At 39.0% G+C, this 22,066-nt stretch overlaps 2 protein-coding genes across 2 annotated transcripts; one reads left to right on the plus strand and one right to left on the minus strand.

Annotated features, from left to right (window-relative positions):
- Positions 1-1,582: 1,582 nt before the first annotated feature.
- On the minus strand, positions 1,583-9,431 carry nae1 (nedd8 activating enzyme E1 subunit 1). Its single transcript, XM_085455795.1, has 20 exons — positions 9,320-9,431; positions 8,805-8,908; positions 8,660-8,720; positions 8,547-8,577; positions 8,360-8,431; positions 7,773-7,852; positions 6,640-6,749; positions 6,315-6,424; positions 6,160-6,222; positions 5,980-6,043; positions 5,808-5,899; positions 5,619-5,678; positions 5,389-5,522; positions 5,178-5,253; positions 4,492-4,531; positions 3,849-3,935; positions 3,644-3,736; positions 2,394-2,508; positions 2,253-2,302; positions 1,583-2,157 (listed from the first exon to the last, which is right to left on the minus strand). Exons 1-20 carry the CDS (start codon positions 9,367-9,369, stop codon positions 2,048-2,050), a joined length of 1,602 nt encoding a protein of 533 aa, XP_085311921.1. The 5' UTR covers positions 9,370-9,431; the 3' UTR covers positions 1,583-2,047.
- Positions 9,432-10,976: 1,545 nt separating this feature from the next.
- On the plus strand, positions 10,977-20,117 carry ca7 (carbonic anhydrase VII). The gene is made up of 7 exons (XM_085455808.1): positions 10,977-11,107; positions 11,620-11,817; positions 15,184-15,302; positions 15,578-15,673; positions 15,814-15,876; positions 15,988-16,143; positions 18,348-20,117. The coding sequence occupies exons 1-7, from the start codon at positions 11,071-11,073 to the stop codon at positions 18,465-18,467; spliced, it is 789 nt and encodes a 262-aa protein (XP_085311934.1). The 5' UTR covers positions 10,977-11,070; the 3' UTR covers positions 18,468-20,117.
- Positions 20,118-22,066: the final 1,949 nt, after the last annotated feature.

Raw genomic sequence — 22,066 nt, forward strand, 5'->3', positions numbered from 1 at the left:
AAACATGTTAGTTTGCCTACAACCACTGCAGAAGGAGGGCTGCTTGCTGTGTGTGTGTCAGTGGTAAACAATGACACAATTACAATCTGCACCACTGTTAACAAAACTGTATAATCAACATTTTTTAGGGATCTCGTGATGAAGCAAAGGTGATATTTCTTACAGGACAAAGTACTACTTTGACTGAAGTTGACTTTTTGTCATTTTGTTTCTAATATTTATTTAGGTAGAAGTATTTAGTTGGATTTTAAAGCGGCTTTACATGATACCCTTCCCTTTATCATAGCATAATGTCCTGCAATTTTTACTTGAATACTTGATTTTTTTATACTCTGAGTCCTTCAATAGAGAAAAAAATAGGTTTAAAAAAGACAAACGGCTGGTCTGTTGCGTCAGATAAAAAGCTCTTCTTTGCTTATTCGTTTCTGTAATCTCTTATCAGTCGACATCCTTACATGAGTGGGGGCCTTGGGTTACAAGAAGACACATGAGTTACTGTTGTCACTCCGACAGTATGTAGCAGAAACGAAGACATCCTAGTATAACCAGCGCTGAACATGTTCGGATGGATACCTGTGAATAAACTGAATTTATTTGTATATATTTTGCATATCTTATATTTCTATTGTCTTTTATTGTACTTAGTGTAGTTTATAGCTGTTTCTATTGTTTTGAAATTATCATTTACTCTACTTATGTATTCTGCGTGGCATCTGTGGACAGCAAAGAAAGAATTTCACTGTACAGGGGACTGTTACAGCGTGGTACTCTTAGAGGCAGCGGATGGATGGAGCTGTGATAATCTCTAAGAGGCAACGGACAAATTCTTGATTTAGAAAATGGCCAGAGTAGTTCTTGGCAACCTGCTCTATCCTTCTCAGACAGATGGTGACGGGGGGTATGAGAGTGAGAGTCTCTGACAGATATCTACATGGGGAGATTTGGAGAGGAGAAGAGGTCTGCTAAGGTTAAATTTCCATCCAGCTCAAGTCTGGAAAAAGAAAAAAAGCAAACCTTACCCTGTGCACCAGTTATATCACATAACCACCTCTCAAGGCTGTGCTACATATTAGATCGCTCTCAAAAGAAAGACCAGTGTGCTCCACACTGCACAGTAGGTAAAAAGAGCTGGTGAGAAACAACACACTGGTTAATCATTAACACTAAAGGTTTTTTGTTAACATCCTACCTCTGATTAAGTCAAACTCAGTCTGTATCCAAAGGTCAGCATCCAGGTACTGGTCACTGTGTAGGAATGTTAAATAAACTTGCAACTACATGATGACCAACAAATGGTAAAAAAAAAAAAAAAAAAGAGGAGTGCCATCTAGTGTTGAGTAAAGATAATGTTAACAAACCCTCATAAATATACCACGGCGGTTTCATGTGGATCTTTCCAGGGGTCACATTACAGGCCTCAAGAAGCTCACATGTTAGTCATCAAACATTTATTCAGGATGAAGAACTGAAATCATTGCAAAACAAATCAAAAAGTCACTTTAAGTGTTTTCCAGAAGTGAACCCATATGTGACTTAGGTTTACTGATAATAAAAAAAAAAAAAACACACAAAAACCCCCAAAACACATCAAATAAAATGTTTAATGTTTTATCGCAATACAAGACAGTTCAACGCTAAAGTTTTACATAGCTTGTTCCAAATACAATAAGACAGTTGTGACTAATGTATACAAAGTGCCACTACACTGTAATACATCATCCATAAATGTTGAATTTCAAATGAAAATACTACATTGAGGTTTGGAATCTGACAGTTTCATTTCTGGCTTAAAGGTCCGCTTAACAGAAAGTGTGTGATGGGTGATCTCTTGATTTCCCGAACTTTGAGAAGAAGCTGAAACACTATGAACTGACAGTTCAGTCTAAAATGCTTCTTCTCAGTGAGAAGCACTTCTAGGTTTAAGTATATGCATGTTTGTAAAAATCAAATCCCAATGTCCAGTTTTACAGTTTGATCTCTTACACTCCTGTTTATCCTTGTGCCATTTTTCTCTCATTTTTTCCGTAAGCAGCTTCAGTAATCGTACTCACAAACGCAACGTGGCTGACGTCTGTGACATTGCATTGTAAAGGAAAGTGTTGTTAAATGGCACAAACTGGTGGCTGATAATCTTTATGGCCTCTTGAGCAGCTGATCCTAAAATAAAACGTAATGAAAGATTTGAACAGATATATCTTACTCATCAGCACTGTTTCACAAAGAAATGCTGTAGGAATCAATCAAAACTTTACCTCCCAAAAATGCAGAAACTGTGTGTGGCTCTGCCGCTCCATATCGACAGCTGCAGATGTATAAACAGAAAGCAAATATTTACTTATGTATTTTTGAAACAATTACTCAAAACAGCACATCCAGCTTTGGCCTCGACTTACAACTCATGGATATAGTCGTCTTTGATGTTGACATTGAGGCTGTACTCCTGCAGTAGGCTGTTCACACAGACCTTCAGTTTGCTAATGTCTTCCTCCACCTGGTAGTTATAAACGCCTAAAGAGAGTAAACACAGGGGGAAAAAGACATGAGAATAAAGAAATCAGTTCTGTTTCTGTATTCTGGCATCAGCAGGAAGTAAAATCAGACTGTAGCATGCACTTACTGCCCACTTTGTTAGGTACAGCTGTTCAACTGCTCATTAATACAAATATCTAACCAACCAGTCACATGGCAGCAATTCAGTGCATTCAAGCATATAGATATGGTCAAAGTGAATTGCTGAAGTCCAAACTGAGCATCAGAATGGGGAAAAACAAAGGGGCTTTAACTTTAAAAGGGTGTGTCAGCTGCTGATTTACTTGGATTTTCCTGCACAATCATCATAGAGGGTTACAAATAATGGTTTTAAAAAAAGAAATATTCAGTGGGCAGTAGGCTGCTGATGTGAGAAGTCTGAGGAGAATGGCCAGACGGCTTAAAGCTAATAGAAAGGCAATGGTAACTCAAATAACCATTAGTTGCAACCGAGGTATGCAGAGAAGCATTTCTGAATACACAAAACTTCAATGCTTGCAGCAGATTGGCTACAGCAGCAGAAACCACAGCAGGTGCCACTCCTGTCAGCTTTACACGGGCTCTCCAACCGGGGACAACTGAAGTGGTTCTAACATGTTTCCTGGTCTGATGAATCTTGACTTCTCTTGCACCATTTGATCGCACCAAATTTTGAATCTAGCAAACAACATGCTAGCATGAATCCATTCTGCCCCATTTCAACAGTTCAGACTAGTGGTGGTAGTGTAAGGATGTGGGGGATATTTTCTTTGGCACACTCTGGGCCATCATGTCAATATGATCAAAAATATCTGAGGAATGTTTCCAGCACCATTTTGAATCTGTGCCATGAAGAATGAAGACATTTCTGAAGGCAAAAGAATTGTCCAACCTGGTGAAAGCATGGTTTAACAAAAGACGAGAAGTATTCTCGATAAACCCTGCAAGCCTCCCCCCCCCCCTCTTTTTAAGACTATAGCTTAGATGCTGACTGTATACAAACTGGATGAGATTCTTAATGTTGCAGCAGCTATTCTTTTCTTAATGGTCAGTGGCCACATTAGTATGTATTTACATATCCAAAGCTTGATCAATATACCTTTCCTCGTTGAGGAAAGCTTAAAGCACTTCATACCTGGGTAGCGAGAGTGCTGCTGATAGAAACGATCAACAGCTCGAAGCATGAGGTAGAAGACCATCTCACTATCCGGACTGTCCATGCAGGAGGCTGTGGGGAGACAGCTGATGTTAATACAAAAGTAGGCTTTGTTGCAACAAGAACATGACGTGACTCCAACATAAAAGAGTTTACTCTAAGAGAAAATGAATCCCCAACTTACTGATTTCATCTTTGTTTACTGTATCCACACTATATTCTTCAGCCAGAGACCTGCAGCGCACCACCCGCAGAAAGGATGCATTCTTACCTAAACACAAATATCTACAGTTAGGAAATGATTAGCCTCACATGAAGCAGGTGTCACAAAGAGATCATATCACGGTTCACTTCCAATGAGTCCTTAGAGAGGAAAAAGTAACAGAATAACGTGCTGAAAATGGCCAGGCTCAGAGGAAATAGAGACTCTGATATATAGAAAATATATATCAGAGAAAATATCAGTAAAGCAACACATGACAGACTTTCATTTTTACAAATGAATGTATGGCACTGTGCAGCTTTGTTTCACATATGTTAATGTCATATGATGTTAATAAAGCTCACTGGAGGGCATTAGTAAAATCAATAATAATTAAATTACCATTAATAGTCATATCTGAAAGCCATGTTATTTGAAGTTCATCAATTATAACCAACTTCCAGGTTTTACACAACACAATTAAACGGGGCCCAGCTGAACAGCAATAAAAACTGGGCCCCCTCAAAAACACACAGTATTTATCCCTCTTGACACGCACGCACGCACGCGCACACGCACGCACACACAGAGTGAATGGTCGTTGATAAAAGAACATAGTGCTTACAGAACAGTTTGATGTCCTTCTCAGGAATGCTTTCTGCTGGCTAGTGGAAAAAACGTAAGCAGAATTAAGTACTGTAGGAATCCAGTTTTTAGTCAAATTAAATGGTGAAACTGCCATACTGAGCATGTGAGGGCAAACTCTATAGAATTCTATAGCTCAATCATATCATGACTCCCTGCCCGACTAAAGAGAAAAGACACATGATGGAGATATTAGGTTCTAGTAGAAAAAGCATTAACTTCATCACTCTTGGCTTTGCTGATGAATTAAACTTATTTGGATGGAGATGAAGGATCTACAAATGTACCTGTGATAAACACGTGCTGTGATATGACTTTTTAAAAAACTGTACCATATACTTCTCCAGACTAGCACACTAGTCTGATTGCTGCACTGTTTTCAGCACACTAGATGTTAATTTCATTATTAAATGACATTTTTATTTATATAGCACCTTTCAAGACAGAATCACAAAGTGCTGCACGTAAGATTACAAGTCATAAAAAGGGTTAAAAAAGAGAAAATAAAACAGGCAAAAACTTAACCAAAAGCAGTTTTAAAAAGGTGAGTTTTGAGTCGTTTTTTTTTTTTTTTTTTTAAAAACAGCTACTGAGTCCACAGTTCTTAATTATGCATTAAATTTAGAAATATAAGCTTTATACTGACTCCACAGCTTTGCGCCATACCTTTCCAACAGACTGTAACAGAGATTCTACATGTTTAGAAACAGCTGCTGCATCCTGCATGGCCTTTTCCCTGTAACTGTAATAAAACACAAATAAGAAGTCAAACCACCCACAAATGGCAAGTATGTATCAATAAATGCAGAACTGTTGAGTTGACCTCTGTTGCTCTTGTTTAATTAAACAGTGAGCACCCACATATTTCCCCACTTACACATTTTGAAGGTTGATAAACTTCTGAGAATCTGCAATCATGTCAGGTATGGTTCCTCGTACGGGTAGGCTTCCATTTCCCTCGTTGTGAACAAATTCTTTGACAGCTCGCAGCATCACCCAGAAGGATGGACTCTAAACAAACACATTCAAGAAATACTTCACAGATTAAAAGCAAACAACTTAAAATATGTATTTTTTTTATAGGAAAGATTGGGCAAAAATTACAACCTGTGCTGTGATGTTTTTACACTGCTCACTATTGAAGATGTCTTCAACAGCGCTAGGAATCTGCAGAAGCAAGAGATTTCACAAGTCTTAATAGACTAAACTATGGAGGGTTGGGGGTTAAAAGTGAGATATGCTGTGTGGGACACAAGATAGCTCTTAAGGAAGCGAAGAGCTTTTAAATTTTGTCACCTTGGTAGGATTTAAAGCAGTATTGACATTCTTAATAGCTTCCTCAAAGTTTTCCTCATCCTCTGGGACACCATTCTCATTCTTCCTGATCCCTGAAAAAAAAGAAAAAAGAAATAGTATACATAAAATGAAGAGAAAAAGTCCACAATTATCTTCACAGGTCCACAAGTACCTTCCCGAATGAGCTGTCTGAAGGCCTCCTTCTCCTTGTAGTTTTTTGGTGGCTGACCATTATGCTACAATGACAAACAGCAAAAGCAGAATTATATTCTTCTGCACAGCAACAGAAATGCTAAAGAAGCTGTCAGACATTTTGGCACTAGAGAAGCAAAAGAAAAATGTAATACTGCACCTCACTGAGCCATTTCTCCAGGTATTTAGCAACAATGATTATCCACGGTGTGTGACTGTGATCCTACGGATTAAATAAAGAACAGAAAGGAAGATGATTGGATGTGTAACCCTGGCATCATTTGAATAATGTGCATGCACAAATGAAACGCATACCTTCTTCTCCATGCTGTCAAGATCATATGACTTAATGTGGTTCTGAAATTCAGCATAGGGTTGGTCCAACCTTAGATCCTCCAAGGCATTGTCTGGGTGAGATTCAATCACTGAAGAGAGATGCAGAAAAATTCAATATTAGTGTCATGTCAGTACTCTTAAATATACTGTGTAACTTGTGAAATATTAATACATAAATAGGCTATGTTCCTACCAAGTTCACTGTTCACGAAAAGTGAACTTATTGGGTTAGACATACCAACTGTAGAATGCCAAGACTATAAAAAGGATTTAAAGAAGAAAACTGCTGCTAAGAGCAACTTACCTGTATGCTCCTGCACCACCAGTCTCATGTAGCCAATGAGGCCGTAGGTCTTACAGACTAGGAAAGGTACAGAGGCACTGCAAAGAACTGAGCCGAGCCTCAAACACGTGCTGTTGGATTGAAAAGATATTTGGACAGAAAATAAAACCAGCAAGAAAATTAAGTCAGTCCTGAAACTTTCTGCAAAAAGACTTAACATTTTACATAAAAGGAAAAAGCATATGTTAAAAGCAGCCCGACAATGATGTTTAATTTGATTGGAAAATCTTGCAATAGATATGTATGAACGTTCTCTAAGAATAAATGACTTATGGCCTGCCGTAGTTTTCTTCATCAGCTCTTTTTTACAGTATTACAGTACAGTGGAAAAGGCTTGAATCATTCTTCTTCCAAGGAATCAGACTTTCTTGTATCTTTCTTAAACAATTTCCAAATCATTGTAGTTGGACCTATGAAATGCCAAAGAGTACACAGTTTGACCAACATAAAAAAATGTTTTTGAACCACCAAAGTGACTTCAAAAGTGCCTAAGAGTCCTTGAAAAGTGCCGAATATGTCCAGGTGGAAGAAGGCAAGAAGTGACTGTGACAGCAGATAAACAGTATCTGAAAGTCATATCCTTAGGAAATAGGGAAAATTAGCATCAGCTTCCGTTCCTCATATTTCAGCGTGACAATGATCCCAAACACACTGAACTGTAGTAAAAGCAAAACACACAATGAAACACTATCAGTTGGGGACTGGCTTACCCCGAGCCCCGACCTCATTATTGAAGCAGTGTGGGATCATCATCATTCAAAGCTCTTCATCACCATGAAATTTTTTTAATGTGCTTCAAGAAGCCTGGAGAACTATTCCTCAACTACTTAAAGAAATGACAAGAAAGCTTACTTAAGAAAGTTCAGGCTGTGTTAAAGAATAAAGGTGGTCATACCAAATGTTGAGTTTCAAGCTTGTTAGAATTGCACAAACTGTTTTTTCCTTATACATTGCATTTCTGTGTATGTTTGTACATTGTCTCAAAACACTGCACCAATTTTCTATTTTCCCAGCACAGTATAAAGAAATGACAGGTGGGTCAAGATTTTAGCACAGCACTGTAAATGAATGCAAGGATTAAGATGATCTCATACCTTTCTGGTAGCTGGACACCAATGACTATGGTAAACCTGTGGAAAAATTCTGAATCGTTGTCCAAAAGCTTATCTGGACCCTGCAGGTGTGACAGAAATTACAAGAGGCTTCAGAGTGGCAAAAGTCATAAATTCACAAACCATATGTTTCATTCATCTGAATCAGAGTTAGGTTTATTGTCAAGTTTGTGGAATTTGTCTTGGTGTAATGGTGGAGAAAGATCTTCATTTCAACATCACAAACACTGCGGATGCTTAAAATTTCTACTGAAACATTATTAAGGTTTTGAAAACAGCTGGAAAAGTTAATGTGGCATGTTGTCAAATAATTTCACCATACACTTAACTATTGCTCAGACATTGACCAAGTTGGTAAATCTTGTTATGATCTCATGATCTTTAGCTGAAAACAAAATAGCTGTGCAACACATTTAAATAAAAATAGCTGGATACAGCCATAGTGATAAGTTACATGAAATTCATTTTGGTAGTTTTTTTTGTGTGTGTAATCATGCTGCCATGTGATTACAGACAGTACACGTGATTACAGACAGCCAAGACTGCCTTGGAAGGGAAGCAACACCAACCTCCTCGACAAAGTTTCCAGAGACATCACTGTTCAGCTCTTGCAGCAGTTCGGTGGCAGCCTGTGCTCTGTTCTGCAGCACAAAAAGTACGATAAGAACTCAAACAAATATGGAAATACATTGCTTACTTCAACAAAAGAACAACAGAGAAGGTTGGGAGAAAATGGAAACTGCCAGCAACGCATACCTTTCCTATGCTGTCTTTGCTGAGGAAAAAGCTGCAAAAGGAGAGGTCAGCTGCAAGCAGGCAAGTAAAACTGATAGAATAAAAATACTTTTAAGCTAAACATGACCACTTACTTGTTTCCAACATCTTCACCTGTGACTGTGTGCCCATCTACTATAGTGAATGCTCCAATACCTGACACACAGAACAATTCATTCAGTCAGATGTTTTCACCATCACCTGCAGCAAGGTCACTAACACTGAGGAAAATCTGTTCACCTGGAAGTACGAGGTTCTTCAGTATCTCCGTTCCCGTCGCCGTGGCGTTGATGAGACACACGTGTGCATTTTCCAGTGTTTCCTGGCCGTGGTCACCCCACAGCCTGAAAGCACACAGCACAACACGGACATTTGTTGCCATTTATCATCACTTGCTATACAAACACAGTGAGCTACTTTTCCCAGAATGACTCGGCTGCTGGTAAGAAAGATTCACCCTCATCGACAGCCCCTGCCCATCAAGAGCTGTTCATAAATACGTTCAAACAGGGTGACACCTGAGCCCTCACAGAAACAAAGAGCATAACATCACATCAGTCACATCACTCTTACGGCTTACTAATGCATTAGCTCGCCGGTGCTTATTTCAACTGCAACTCTCATAGCAAGCTAACGCTAGCTAGCTTCAGCACTTTTGCCCCAACAGCGTTGCTGCTGTGACCTCTCATGTTTTCACACGCTTAGCGAGAGGGATATTATTTCTTTGTGAAAACTACGCTGCTGTTTAAACTAACCTGAGCTGCCGGTCGTATTTTTGCTCTTTCGAGGCTTTGGTGGATGCCATGATAGCTATGTGTTGAGTGACGTTAACGAACGTAAATTGACTTCCTCAGCGCCAGATTCGACACAAAAGTGCCCGCTCGAAAATCCGCTCTTGCACTTTCGACACAGATCAACAGCGTTATAATTAATATTGTGTTAGAAATAACACATTTAATGATTCCAAATCTGAATTTTATTCACTTTTATATTTGTATATTTATATTGTGCATATTCAGCAGACCGCCTTTTATCTTTTTATCTTTCTTCTCACTATTTTCTGTTTTGTTTTTTCCCCTTTGATTTCGGTTAGCTATCAGGGATTTTAATGAATTTGTCTGTTTAAATGTAGTAGTTACAGATGACACATTACACCTCTGAAGCCCTTTTTGTTTACTATGGTGATGAGCAGGTTGACAGATGAGGTCAGGCAGGAGTCTCTGTGGACTATGCTGTTTTCAGATGACATTGTGATCTGTGGTGAGAGCAGGGAGATGGTGGATGAGAGCCTGGAGAGGTAGAGGTGTGGAGAGAAGAGGAATTAAACTCAGTAGAAGCAAGACCGAATACATGTGTGTGTGTGTGAATGAGAGGGAGACTTTGCATATGTAAAGAGTAGTGAAGTTACATGAGTTTAAATACCCAGAGTTTAAATACCCGGGGTCAACCAAGGTACCAAACAAGTGCACAAGAGAGGTGAAGAAGAGAGCGCAGGCTGGGTGGAGTGGCTGGAGACGAGTGTTGGGGTGATTTATGACAGAAGGATAGCAGAAAGAGTGAAAATGAAGGATTACAAGATGGCAGTGAGACTTGCTGTGATGAATGGTTTAGAGATGATGTTACTCACAAAAAACAGTTACAGTTTTATTACCTGAAAAGTAATGCTACAGAGGAGTTTAAACATAATTATTTGCACAGTTAAATAGTCTTTTAGTCTTTTAACTTAAGTAAACTTATTATTAGTGCAACCTGTGTAAAAATCAAAATATATTTTCAATACCTAATACCTCACTCATATAAAATGGCTTCTGTAAGAATCATACAGATTATATCACTGCAGGTGTTTATGATTGTAATTGCTTGGGTCTTCCTGGGATCTATAACAATTAAAAAAAAAAAGTATCTAAAGCTTTAAAATAAGTGGTATGGAGTATAAAGTATTCTTCTATATAATAGATTATTACAAAATATAGTATATAGCTTAGAGTATAAAGCTGAAGCAGAAAGAAATACCTAAAGAAAAAAGGGGGATTACAGTACATCTGTATGTTAGTAAAATACTCAAATGTGACATTAAACTTCTACGGGGCCAAGGTTTCGGATGAATAATAATACATCTAATTAAGAATTTGACAATTTTTTTTTAAATTTAATAAAGATCCCAAACCTACAAGCAGCAGCAATTAACAAAAAAAATATTGCACAAACTAAATAATATTGATTTGGCATGTCTACATCATGGAAGCAGTGCGAGGAAGATTTCTCAAAGGGCACCTTTTAGTAGATCACATTCTTGATTTCGCTTATTTTTCTTTTTTTCAACGAGGTGTCTATTTTAGCGTTCAATGGTCGTGCGCGCGCCCACACGTGTGGGCGTGGCAAAAAGAGGTACCTTCCCCATTGCCAGTAAACTTGTTGAACAGCTGTACCCGCTGATGTCCCTACCTGTCCTTCACGTGCGCAACGAAGTGCCGCTTGGTCCGACTGGAACCTGCAGACAGGGACAATGACGGGACATCACTGGGGATACGGGAAGGAGGACGGTGAGATGTTCCAACCTGCAAGCTCCAGGCACTGTTTTCCTGCGTGGAGGCAATTAGCAATTTAACTGGAATAAACGGCCTGTTTGCGGTGCTTCGTGTTTTACTCAGACGTTAAAGACAGCCTTTAAATCCCGATTAGCCCTACGCTTAATGGGATAAACGGTTTCACCTCAACCTGACAGTCCAGTCGAATTTGCCCTGAGTTACAGAGAGTGTAATATTTTTAATTTTGCTCTGTCTAATGTTCTTAAGCAGACTTATTCTGTGCTGTGCTACATTGCCTTAATGTTATTGAGAAAGTCTATCTGAATTCCCCGATACCTGTTTAGGACCAAAGTTTTAGATTATGCCACCAGCCTTTAGTTGTGGCCTGGAGGGAGAAAGCTTCATTAGTTTAGTTGCAGGTTTATTGTTAGGTGACACACTAACAGATCTGGTGCAGATCATTGTAGTTGCAGAATTGTGTGTGTTGTAAATGTGTTTGTTTTTGATTATATTTGTTTCTCCCATAGGTCCCTCTTCATGGTATAAAAACTACCCTGTTGCGGAGGGGAACCGGCAATCACCAATTGATATCGTCCCCAATGAGGCCTCACATGACCGCGATCTAGGCCCTATAATGACAAATTATGACCACTGCACCTCCATTAACATCTCCAACAATGGACACTCCGTAGTTGTGGAGTTCAATGACTCAGATGATCGTTCAGGTGAGAAAATAGTGCTTTTGTTTTGTTTGTTTGTTTGTTTTAAATTCACTTCAATGATATTCTCGTTCCACTTTACCTGTTGTAGTTATATTATATGTGTTATATATGTATTATATGTGTTACAAACATGCCCATATCTGTTTTAGAAGTTTATATAACTGCCGTGCAACTATAATAGCAGCCGAAGACAAACTTGATCTTCAGTCTGACATCTGCTGCCAGTTACATGAGGGGGAAATCTGTGCTAAAAGTTTACTTCCAGTAATCCTTCCCTTGATTTCTCGAAAGCAAAACCACGTGTAAAGCTGATTATTATCACAGTTTGCAAATAAGCCTCTTATTATGCTGCAGGAAAGCGTAAGCAGCACTTATCTGCATGACTGTCTGTCTGCTGGACAAGAAATATAATGATGTTGGATGATCTCAGTGGTTATGATGACAATATTTGTCTTTATCACTGGGTGGATCTGTGTTAACCAGCCAGACATTAGCATGAATGATAAGCTCGGAAAAGTAGGCTGTTTTGCTCTGACGGTTATCACAAAACAGCCAAATGGCTGTTTGCTGAAATATCGATAATAACGATGAAATAAAACACCCTCAAAAAAACTGCCATCAACTACAACCTTAGCACGATTTCTCTGTATTTCAAATGTTCTGCACAAATCCTCTAAACCCGTTGTTTGTTTGCCATTACACGTCTTCCTCAGAACTCACTTGGATGAGTGACAAAACTTTTGTCGCACTGAAAACGCCACATCCAGGTGAACAGAATCAACATTTTGGGAATGCCAAAAACAGTTATACTGAGACAGGTGCACACTGTTAAAGTTGTTATAATAAAACAGAATTATAATAGCTAACATGATTCATAAGTGCAGGTGGTTTATGCTCTTCTTTCCTCAGACAGATATTAACAGTAGCGTTACGAAGGTCAGGATTTACAACATTGCTACCTGACTCTGCACATTATTCATTTATACATATTTATCACTACAATGTAGATGGTGTAAAATGATATCTACATATTATTAACATTAATATCATATTGTTGATCATTGTTTCACATTTTGTGCCACTCCTACACAGCTAATGTGACCTTGAATCATCTGATCCTTTTTGTCACAACGATGTCAGCAGCATCACAATGAATAACAATCATCATAGCAGTGGAAAAAGTCCACATCCAGCAATGCATACCACAGCCACAAAGCAGTCTGCAGGGTCTCCTGTTCTCATCGTGGCATAGATTAAAGTTACTATTTACCCTTGTTAAAACTGAAAAACAAGTTCAAAATATCCTAATCTTGATTTTGCATGAGACTGGCAATTTGCATCTGAAGCTTAAGCTGGTGCCCACAGAGGTCTGTGAAACGTGACATTGGAGACTTTGCTTCTATATCAGCTTTGACTGCAAAATTCGATGATTTGAAACCTCCTGGGTAGGGATGGGTACCGGTATCCGGTGCCATGATGGAGACCGAAAAGCAGCGCACATCTCGGTGCTTTATTTTGGTGCTTTTTTTTCCTGAGATGTCATACGCTTTGGATTCCAGCCAATCATTTAACCTTTGCAAGCGTAGTAGGCGGGCCCAGGTGCGTGCGTTCTTTTAGAGTAGAGCTACAGATGGAAACGCCCAAGGCGAAGCGGTCAAAAGTATGGCTGTACTTCACAGCAAAAGATGCAAACTCAGCAGCCTGCAACAAGTGCTTTAAGGTGATGCTGTGCAAAGGAGGTAACACCTCGAATCTGATGAAACACCTGGCGACACATAGTGTTTTTTTAAAAGCAGAGAAATGCACCGTATTTGATAGCTTGCTGCGAGACCTCACACCGAGCACATCTACTGCCTGTTATCGGTCCTGGAGTTTGCAACATCCCCCAAGAACCCGAAGAGGAGAGTCCTGGCCCCTAGCCCTGCCAGTGTAGCAGAAATGATGACGGATGATGATGGCAGCAGCAGCCGTTCTTCTCTGCGTGAGTAGCTTAATGTTGTTCGTGTGTAATTTACGTTGAGTAGGCTAACCACGTTATTAAATGAATGCACGTAAGGTGAACTAGCAAACATCATCATAGCTACATGCGGCTGTCTTCTTGTTTGATGACAGATACTCCCTTCACCCTGGCCAAAAAGGCTAAAATGACCAAAGAAAAAGTGAGAAACAGTTAAACATGAGAGGTTTTTGGACAAAGTTGGTGGTTTTTTCCCCCATTGATTAAGCACTGCTTCCAGTCAACAGTGATACCATAAATCCCCTATAGCTGCAGAAAAGGCTGACATTGTTGCCTTTTTACAAAAAAACAGCTAAACATGAGAGGTTTTTGGACAAAGTTTGTGTTCTTCATTCTTTAAGCACCGGTTCGAGCACCGTTTAAGCACCGGCACCGTTTCAAAAGTACCGGTTTGGTACTGGTATCGGTTAAAACCTAAACGATACCCATCCCTACTCCTGGGTGTTGACTAATGATGTCAGACGTTCGTGTGATGCTACACAAAGGATAGTTTGTGATGTGTTCTCATGAAATGACATTTTCTAATGCCTTCGCAGATATTCAAATTCACTTTTATTTTTATTTATGCATGCAACAAGTCATTTTAGGGCACTATGGAGTGACATAGAGAAGGTTAGATGGAGCTGAACTAAGTCTTCATGGTTCTAGAGAAAGCATAGAACATGTATGAGGACAACAAGGCAGCGGTGAGGCGTCTGCTAGGAGTCACAGATGGATTCAAGGTAGATGTGAGATCACATCATGGATTGTCTCCAAACCCCTTCTTGTTTTCTACACTGATGACAGGTTGACAGATGAGGTCAGACAGGAGTCTCTGTGAACTGTGATATTTGCACAGTTCACAGATTACATTGTGATCTTTGGTGACAAAAAACAGGACTCAGAGCTGGAGGTGGAAGTATGGAAGATGTTAAGATTTTCACTGAGATTATACCATATGAGAATCAGAAATGAGTACATCAGAAGGAAAGCTCAGGTTGAGCATTTTGGAGACCAAGTTAAAGGAAGACTGAGATGGTTTGGGCATGTTAAGAGGAGGGATAGTGGTTCTATTGGACCAAAGATGTTGAATATGGGACTGCCAGGCAGGAGGAAGAGACCTTAGAGGTGGTTCATGAATGTCGTAAAAGAGGAGACAAGATGTAAGTAGAGCAGAGAGAAGCAGAGCCTCTGCTGTAGCGACTCCTGAAAAGAGCATGCAAAGAAGAACATTTTAGGGCTCTAAATTTTGTGAGGCAGAGACCTGCGAAGAGAAATCAAACAACAAAAGGTATGGGGAAGTGCTTGCACGGAAACACCAACACTTTTTTTTTTGTTTACCTCTACAGTACATCTCTCTGTATCTCCCACAGTGATCAAGGGAGGCCCACTCGATAACCCCTACAGACTGAAACAATTTCATTTCCACTGGGGTGGAAAAGGACATGGAGGCTCTGAACACACTGTTTCAGGAGAAGGCTTTGCATCTGAGGTAGGTTTCTGTTGAGTTTAAATCCTTTATCTCAGTATCTGATGGCCAAATGCAGGTTAAGAAAACTTATATAATTATAATAGGGTGTGTGTACTGGTAAAAATGTATATGGTAACAGGTGGTGGTGCAGACTTTGCTATAAAAAGATATTTATACTCATAAAAAGATACTGATATTCTCTTATTTCATAGCACACAGAAAGGGCTGCAATGTGGTATGCATGACTTCATTTATTTACCTTATTTTTCTTATTCTTTTTGTTTCCTCGCTTGTAGCTTCATTTAGTTCACTGGAATGCTGTCAAGTACAAAACGTATGGAGAGGCATCAACTGCGCCCGATGGTCTTGCCGTTCTTGGTATCTTTTTAGAAGTAAGACATTTCTCTCAATCCCATCTTCTGTCCTCATGCCCGATAATGATAGTATGAAACCATCTTAGTGGAAGTTAATAATATGTGAGAAACGTGGCGCATGCATGTGTGTGTAAAAATATATCTATCTGTTATGTAAGACAGGTGATGACCACAGATGGCTCCACATGATAACGGATGTTCTGTACATGGTGAAGTATAAAGTGAGTAGCCTAGCTGTGATTGTTGACTTATTTTATTGCATATATAAAAAAAAGAATGGTCTGTGAGTTGCATTTTTGCAGTGTTGCAGCTATATTGTCTTTATGTTTCAGGGCAGTATCACAGATTTCAAAGGTTTCAACCCCAACTGCCTGCTTCCCAGCAGTCTTCACTACTGGACCTACCTCGGCTCTCTAACCACACCTCCGCTACACGAGAGTGTTATCTGGATCATCCTGAAGGAGCCAATCGAAGTGTCTGAAAAGCAGGTGAGTGCTGCAATTGTGACCACTTTACACACCCAGTTTCTAACTTAGGCAGTGCTTTTGTTTTGCATTAGAAACGTTTTCTGTTCTACAAAATGGAGACGGAGAAGTGTGGCTATATTGTCATGACATGATTGTGTTGGGGATGAATCATTAACAGTAAATGAGTCTATACTCCACCAATTATCTTATCTGTAATAGATAATGATTATTCCACGTTCTGTTATACAGCCACTCAGAGACATCATTAAGTAGTACTCAGCAGTGGGTAATGACTCTGGTAAAAGCTCTGTTTTACTAAAGTAGAAGATCTACAATCGTTGCTTCAGAAGAAGAATATCAGGTGTGATCGTTTTTTCATAGCGTTTAGTTAAAAAATGAACGTATTAAACAGAACCGTGAAACTGTCAGAAATTGTGACCTACATTCATCTGTAAGCCAGTATAGCTTGAGGCATTGAAGCGCCAGTTGATCACTCAGTTGTGACAGCCACGAGTCTTCGTCTGTATTATGGTTGGCTATGCTCCACTGGTCTCCAGGGAGTGTATAGAAAGAAAAAAATAGCCTTTAGGGGGAGGGGTGGTCTAGCACATAAGCACAGAGCCTTATCAGAGTCCTTGTTTTGCGGTCCTGGCGGTGTAGGGTCTGACCTGGTAACTCCAATGAGGCAGTGGATGTTTGGATGAAGCCAGGACTTACAGCCAGCAGACAACACCTCCGGACAAAGTGGTTGTAGTAAATCTGGCATTGGTAATGAAGAGGATGGAAGGGGTGATTTGTGTTGTTTTCGCAGCTGGAGCGATAGCAAGCGCTCCATCCCTACTTTTCTCTTGTGTTTCCTCTCCCTGTGCCGTCGGCATTGCTTGCTGTTCCCGACAGTAAACCACAGAGGACACAGTGGTCTTGCAATCTCAGGTGGGATACTGTTGGTCCAATCCGAAGTAAAGTCCAGGTTCAAAGCTGAGACAGATGTCTGTTAGTTCCTGAAGAATGAAAGTGATCAGTAGATTGCAGGAAGACTCAATGAAAAGGTGTAAAAACATAAAAGGTGCACAATAGTTGGGAGCGCTGTGCCGCTGCATACGTCCATATGTGCTGCCATCTTTGCACCAGTCAAGGTTTCCTTTGTTTTCAAACCACAGTTCATAAAGATCTTTTTTTTTAATTTTTTATCCACGCCTCTTAGCACAGAATTTAATCAGAAAGTTAAGGTCTGATAACTGCAGGATGTCAAAATTAACTAACTGGATGCCTGCACACGCCTTCCAGGTCCCCCTGTGAGTCTCTTGTAGCCACTGCTGGCCAGTCTCAGGATTATTCTATTAATTTGTTGATTTTTTTTTCCCCTTTATTTTCTCTAGTTGCCTGTTTTGCAAATCTATAATTGTACATGAGGAACCAGAGGTTTTATTGGTGGAGGCACTGTGGGTGTTGGTCATGAACTATCTATAAACCCATATCTGTAGCATTGCTTGGGGTGAATGTAAGACAGGCAACTGGCCCCACAGACTATAACTCCATTCCTCAAGCCTTTGATCCCCTCCAGCTGATTATCCTGATGGGTGACTGGATGGGTACAGGGATTTAATTGAAAACTGCTTACATGGAGACCCAGCAGGGAAAAGCCTTTATATAATAAGGAATTACTCCTGTAGGAATTACTGTTTTTCATTTCCCTACATAATGGTAGACACAGAGTTAGAGAGGAAGTGCCAAACTCTAACTTGGTTTTGTGGGTACTTGTAAGTTTAGGAAGCTGTTTTATCTGTGCCATGGAGCTGTATTAAAACTCATCAGTGAGCCACAGCTTTGCAGTGAGAAACACTAGAAGGTCATTAGAAAGTTCTAAATTGATCTAAGCTGATCCTACGTGTGTTCTGCTGTCAGTGCAGCATCAAACTGCCTCTAAAAAATTTGCTAAACCTGCTGCTGTTTGAGTAATTATTGCAGAAAACTGCCCAAATGCTGTAGGCAATTGTTTACAGAAATCTGTTTTTGAATTATGACTACAGTATAAGTGTGCTTGGAGATGGGAAGCCAGGTTTGCTTTAGAGATGAGCATATGTTGTTGATTATTGGACCTTTCATGGGATTTGTTAAGTTATACTCTGCATATTTGTCTTATTATAGCATCTAATATGGAGGAAGGGTTGTGCAGGAAATGAATGTCTTTTCCAGAGTTCATGTTTCTGTCCCTCTGAATGCAGCTGGGGATGTTCAGAATGCTTCTGTTCACCGAAGAGGACGACGATCAGAAGATGCGGATGGAAAACAACTTCAGGCCTCCCCAGCCTATCAAAGGGAGGAGAGTGCGTTCCTCCAATTAATATGACCTCTGGAGGTCTGAAGTCATAAATAACCAACGCTGTTTTTAGACAACAGTAACTGCAATAACACGAGAATACTTTCACCTCACGATAGCTTATCTTGAAGGGTTTGTGATTGTAGGTAAAACAGAAGTAAAACGTTGCAATAATTGTCATCCCTGGTGGTGTACCCCCCACCCATGTGAAACTTTAATGGCAGTAGAGGGAATTATTTTAGGGGCCAAAAAAAAGGATTTTGTTAAGTTTACTAGGAAGTAGAATAAAACCAGCATTTACAGTCATTATTATCATTATCACAATCACAAACTGTAAGTTTAATAGGTTGCACCAATACTTGAACCAACGATTAAGGAAAACAAGAGGGCACAACAACAAGCACAAAACCTTTTCACTCCTTTTATCATATATACCTGCTAATCCCATATCGTTGTAGTCTGTAGCTGTTTCCAGACTAATGCCATATCCCTTTGCTGTCTGCAGATCTAAACCCCCCGTACTGATTGCCATTGATTCCTTGTTAATCCAGCCTGGATTCCCAGTCCTTGTGGCTATAGATTCCTTCCAGTAGGGCCAGTGATGCTTTTATCTCAACTGCTCCGTGGACCATAATTGAGTGCATGAAAGTCAGGCTGTTTACAGTCCACAAATGCTATTAATCCCAAAACATGGTAACTGTTAAGGTCTTATTAAACTTCAGGAGTCCAAACAAGGCCCTATTTAAAATCTTTGAAGCGTTCTGTGATGATCAGATCATTATTAATTCTGTCGGCAGCATCACACGATGGTTATTATTGTGCAGGATGTATTATTATTATTATTATTATTATTATTATTATTATTAGTATTATTATTATTATTATTATTACATCTATGAACCAGCAACAGGGGGAAAAAAGTTATAGAGTTTTCACCTAAAATCTGTGTTCGTGTTCACCATTTGAGTTGCTGTAACAGTTGCGTGACTGTAACCTTTTACCTGTTATCCAGAATTAGGTGGAGTAATTAAAGCAAATGTTTAAACTCTATCATTGATTAGAAGAGGCAAGAGTTCAAGGTAATTAGTAGCTAGGTTGAAGAGCAGTGGGAAATCTGGGCTGTGATTGGTTAAATATTTACCACCTGTGTTGAAGATGTCTAAGAATACACTGCTTTGAACAACTAAAAATACAAAATGTTAAATACTATAATGTTAAAATGTTAAGAATCAATGTATTAGCAAATATTTTGTAAGGAGAAGGACTTAATGTCAGAAAACTGTAATATATGTTTCAGTATGTATTACTACCAGACTGAAAATATAGTACAGCAATACATAAACGTGATAACCACCATACTTGGAGAAGTCCAGTAACATTTTAGAATACAGAGCCGATTTGTTTTGCTGTCGTATATTTATCGACATGTATCTATGGTCCCTAGAGTTTAGCTACAATATTTGTCCAGCAGATGGCAGGTTTGGCTGTTTTATTAAAGTTCTAGACTGAATTCTTATTTTTCTGCTATTCATCAAAAATATTTTCATAAAATGAAATTTATATTTACATGTCTGTTTAAACATTTAAATGGTTATTTAAAATATGTAGCTGTTCAAATACTGCTTTATTTAATTTAATGTATCATTAAATAAATGCTTTTTTTTTCTCTCCTGCACCTTGTTTCTACATTCTTAAATTGTTATTTTCTTTGTCAGATTTATTTTATTCTCATTCAGATTTTAGTTACCTATTTATTTGATCTCTAGCATATTCAGCTTGTGTTTATCGTCCTGCAGGTGGCAGTGTCTGCTCTCATTTGTATCAAATCCAGTAGCTACTGATTTGTTTTACACTGAACGTGATAAAAAAATTCACAGAAAATAAATAATTTACAACAGTGCATAGAAACCAATGGTTAAGTAAATTAAGTGATGCATTACTGGTAGGAAAAATACAACATTGTCATCAATGGCATATTTTATCTTACATCGGAGAAAATAACTTCGATAACACTTGACCTTGTCATTGCTGTCCTTTGTCACTGTGTAGGTGTTCAAGAGGTTGCATTACCTCACCTGGTTTCATTTCCACCTGATGTCTATGGAAAAATTCTGCCTCCTGGCTAATGAATAAAAAATGAGAGTAGGCGTATGAAGTATATCTGACACATATTCTCAAGTAATCCCTCAAAAATAGCATCAGTGAGCTTTATTGGGACTGAGAATACCTGAGTGGGCACATCATCTTCAGCCACGATCGATATGCCATGTAATAAAATACTACAGTCAGACCTCAGAAATAGTCGATCACATGTATTTTTAGCACCAGGATATCTACTTGCTTGTCATAGTGATTATTTTGCCAGACAGAGCAACATCTTTGCAACACTGTGAAATACAAACCCGCGGGATAAAAAGTTGTTGTTCAGGCAAAAGAAGAAAGTTGTCTGGAGAGTGTCGTGACAGTCCATGTATTTGTGGAGTACAGAGAAATGTGCGGTGCTGGGGCCAATCATCAATATTGTTTTATCAGTGCCAAAAGTATGTTGACACATACTGCTTTGTTAAAAAGTGGTACTAGTAATAAAATGTACACAAAAACTAAAGGTAAATGTGGTAAAAGTGGCCTTGTCGGTGTGCTTGTACTTAAGTGTATTGAATAAAGTGCTTCATGAACATATGGTTAAATGTGTTATATGTGCTATATACATGGAAGTACATTATGTATCTGGTTTAGTGTTTTGGCTGCGGTAACACAGGAATTTCCAGAGTCCTCAGGTAAATAAAGTATTTCTCATCTAATCTTACATCATGATTTATTATGCAACTGTTTTCAAACATGCATGAGAAACATTTTATATACACTTAAAATCTTTAACAATACACTATTTTCAAAAGCTCATAAGAGAATCTGTAAAACACTATGTTGCTTGTCCAAAAAGTGTAAAGCATAAAAACAGATGGAGTATTTTCTATTAAGTGAAGCATTAAAATGTAAAGACTCAAGAACAAATGAATGCATGAATGTGTATGTTTCACCAAAACTTAAGGGTCGCACAGCAGTTTGAGAGAAGCAGAAAGAGAGTAAGGGATAAACAGAGGATGTTATCATTTTGGACAATGGTGAGTGAAGCATCCAGTGTTTTTGGAGCCTGGCTGATATTAGAGGGTAAAGGCTTCTGCTGCTCTAGCTTGTTTTTTATACAGACTTTCTTTTTAATTTATTAACCTCTTTCTAATTCTAAATTGCTATATTGCTATAAATTGCTATATAGCCCTTTTTAAAATGAACCAGTCTTGTTGCACTGTTACACAGCTGTGTTATGATATAAATTAATTCAGTCTGTAGCAAACCTAATATGTACCCCATCCAAACCAAACTACTACAGTAGATCTAACCTTCTAAGCATTTTCTCTAACCTTTTTCTTATGATGCACACCGAGTCACTTTTTCTGAGCAGTAAAACTAAACCTGAGATGCTCCACTCCTAAATCACTTTAAGGACAGTGTCTCTATCTGGCAATCAGGGGACACAGTCACAGTGCAGTTTCCATGGATACAAACAGCACATGTAGCACAACACAAACGCTTGGCCAGCTTATATCTCCCCTACTTGTGTATGAG

This window comes from Copadichromis virginalis, linkage group LG1 (assembly GCF_057382275.1).
Source record: "Copadichromis virginalis isolate Kocher_CV1m ecotype Utaka linkage group LG1, C_Virginalis_male_GT1.1, whole genome shotgun sequence".
NCBI lineage: Eukaryota > Metazoa > Chordata > Actinopteri > Cichliformes > Cichlidae > Copadichromis > Copadichromis virginalis.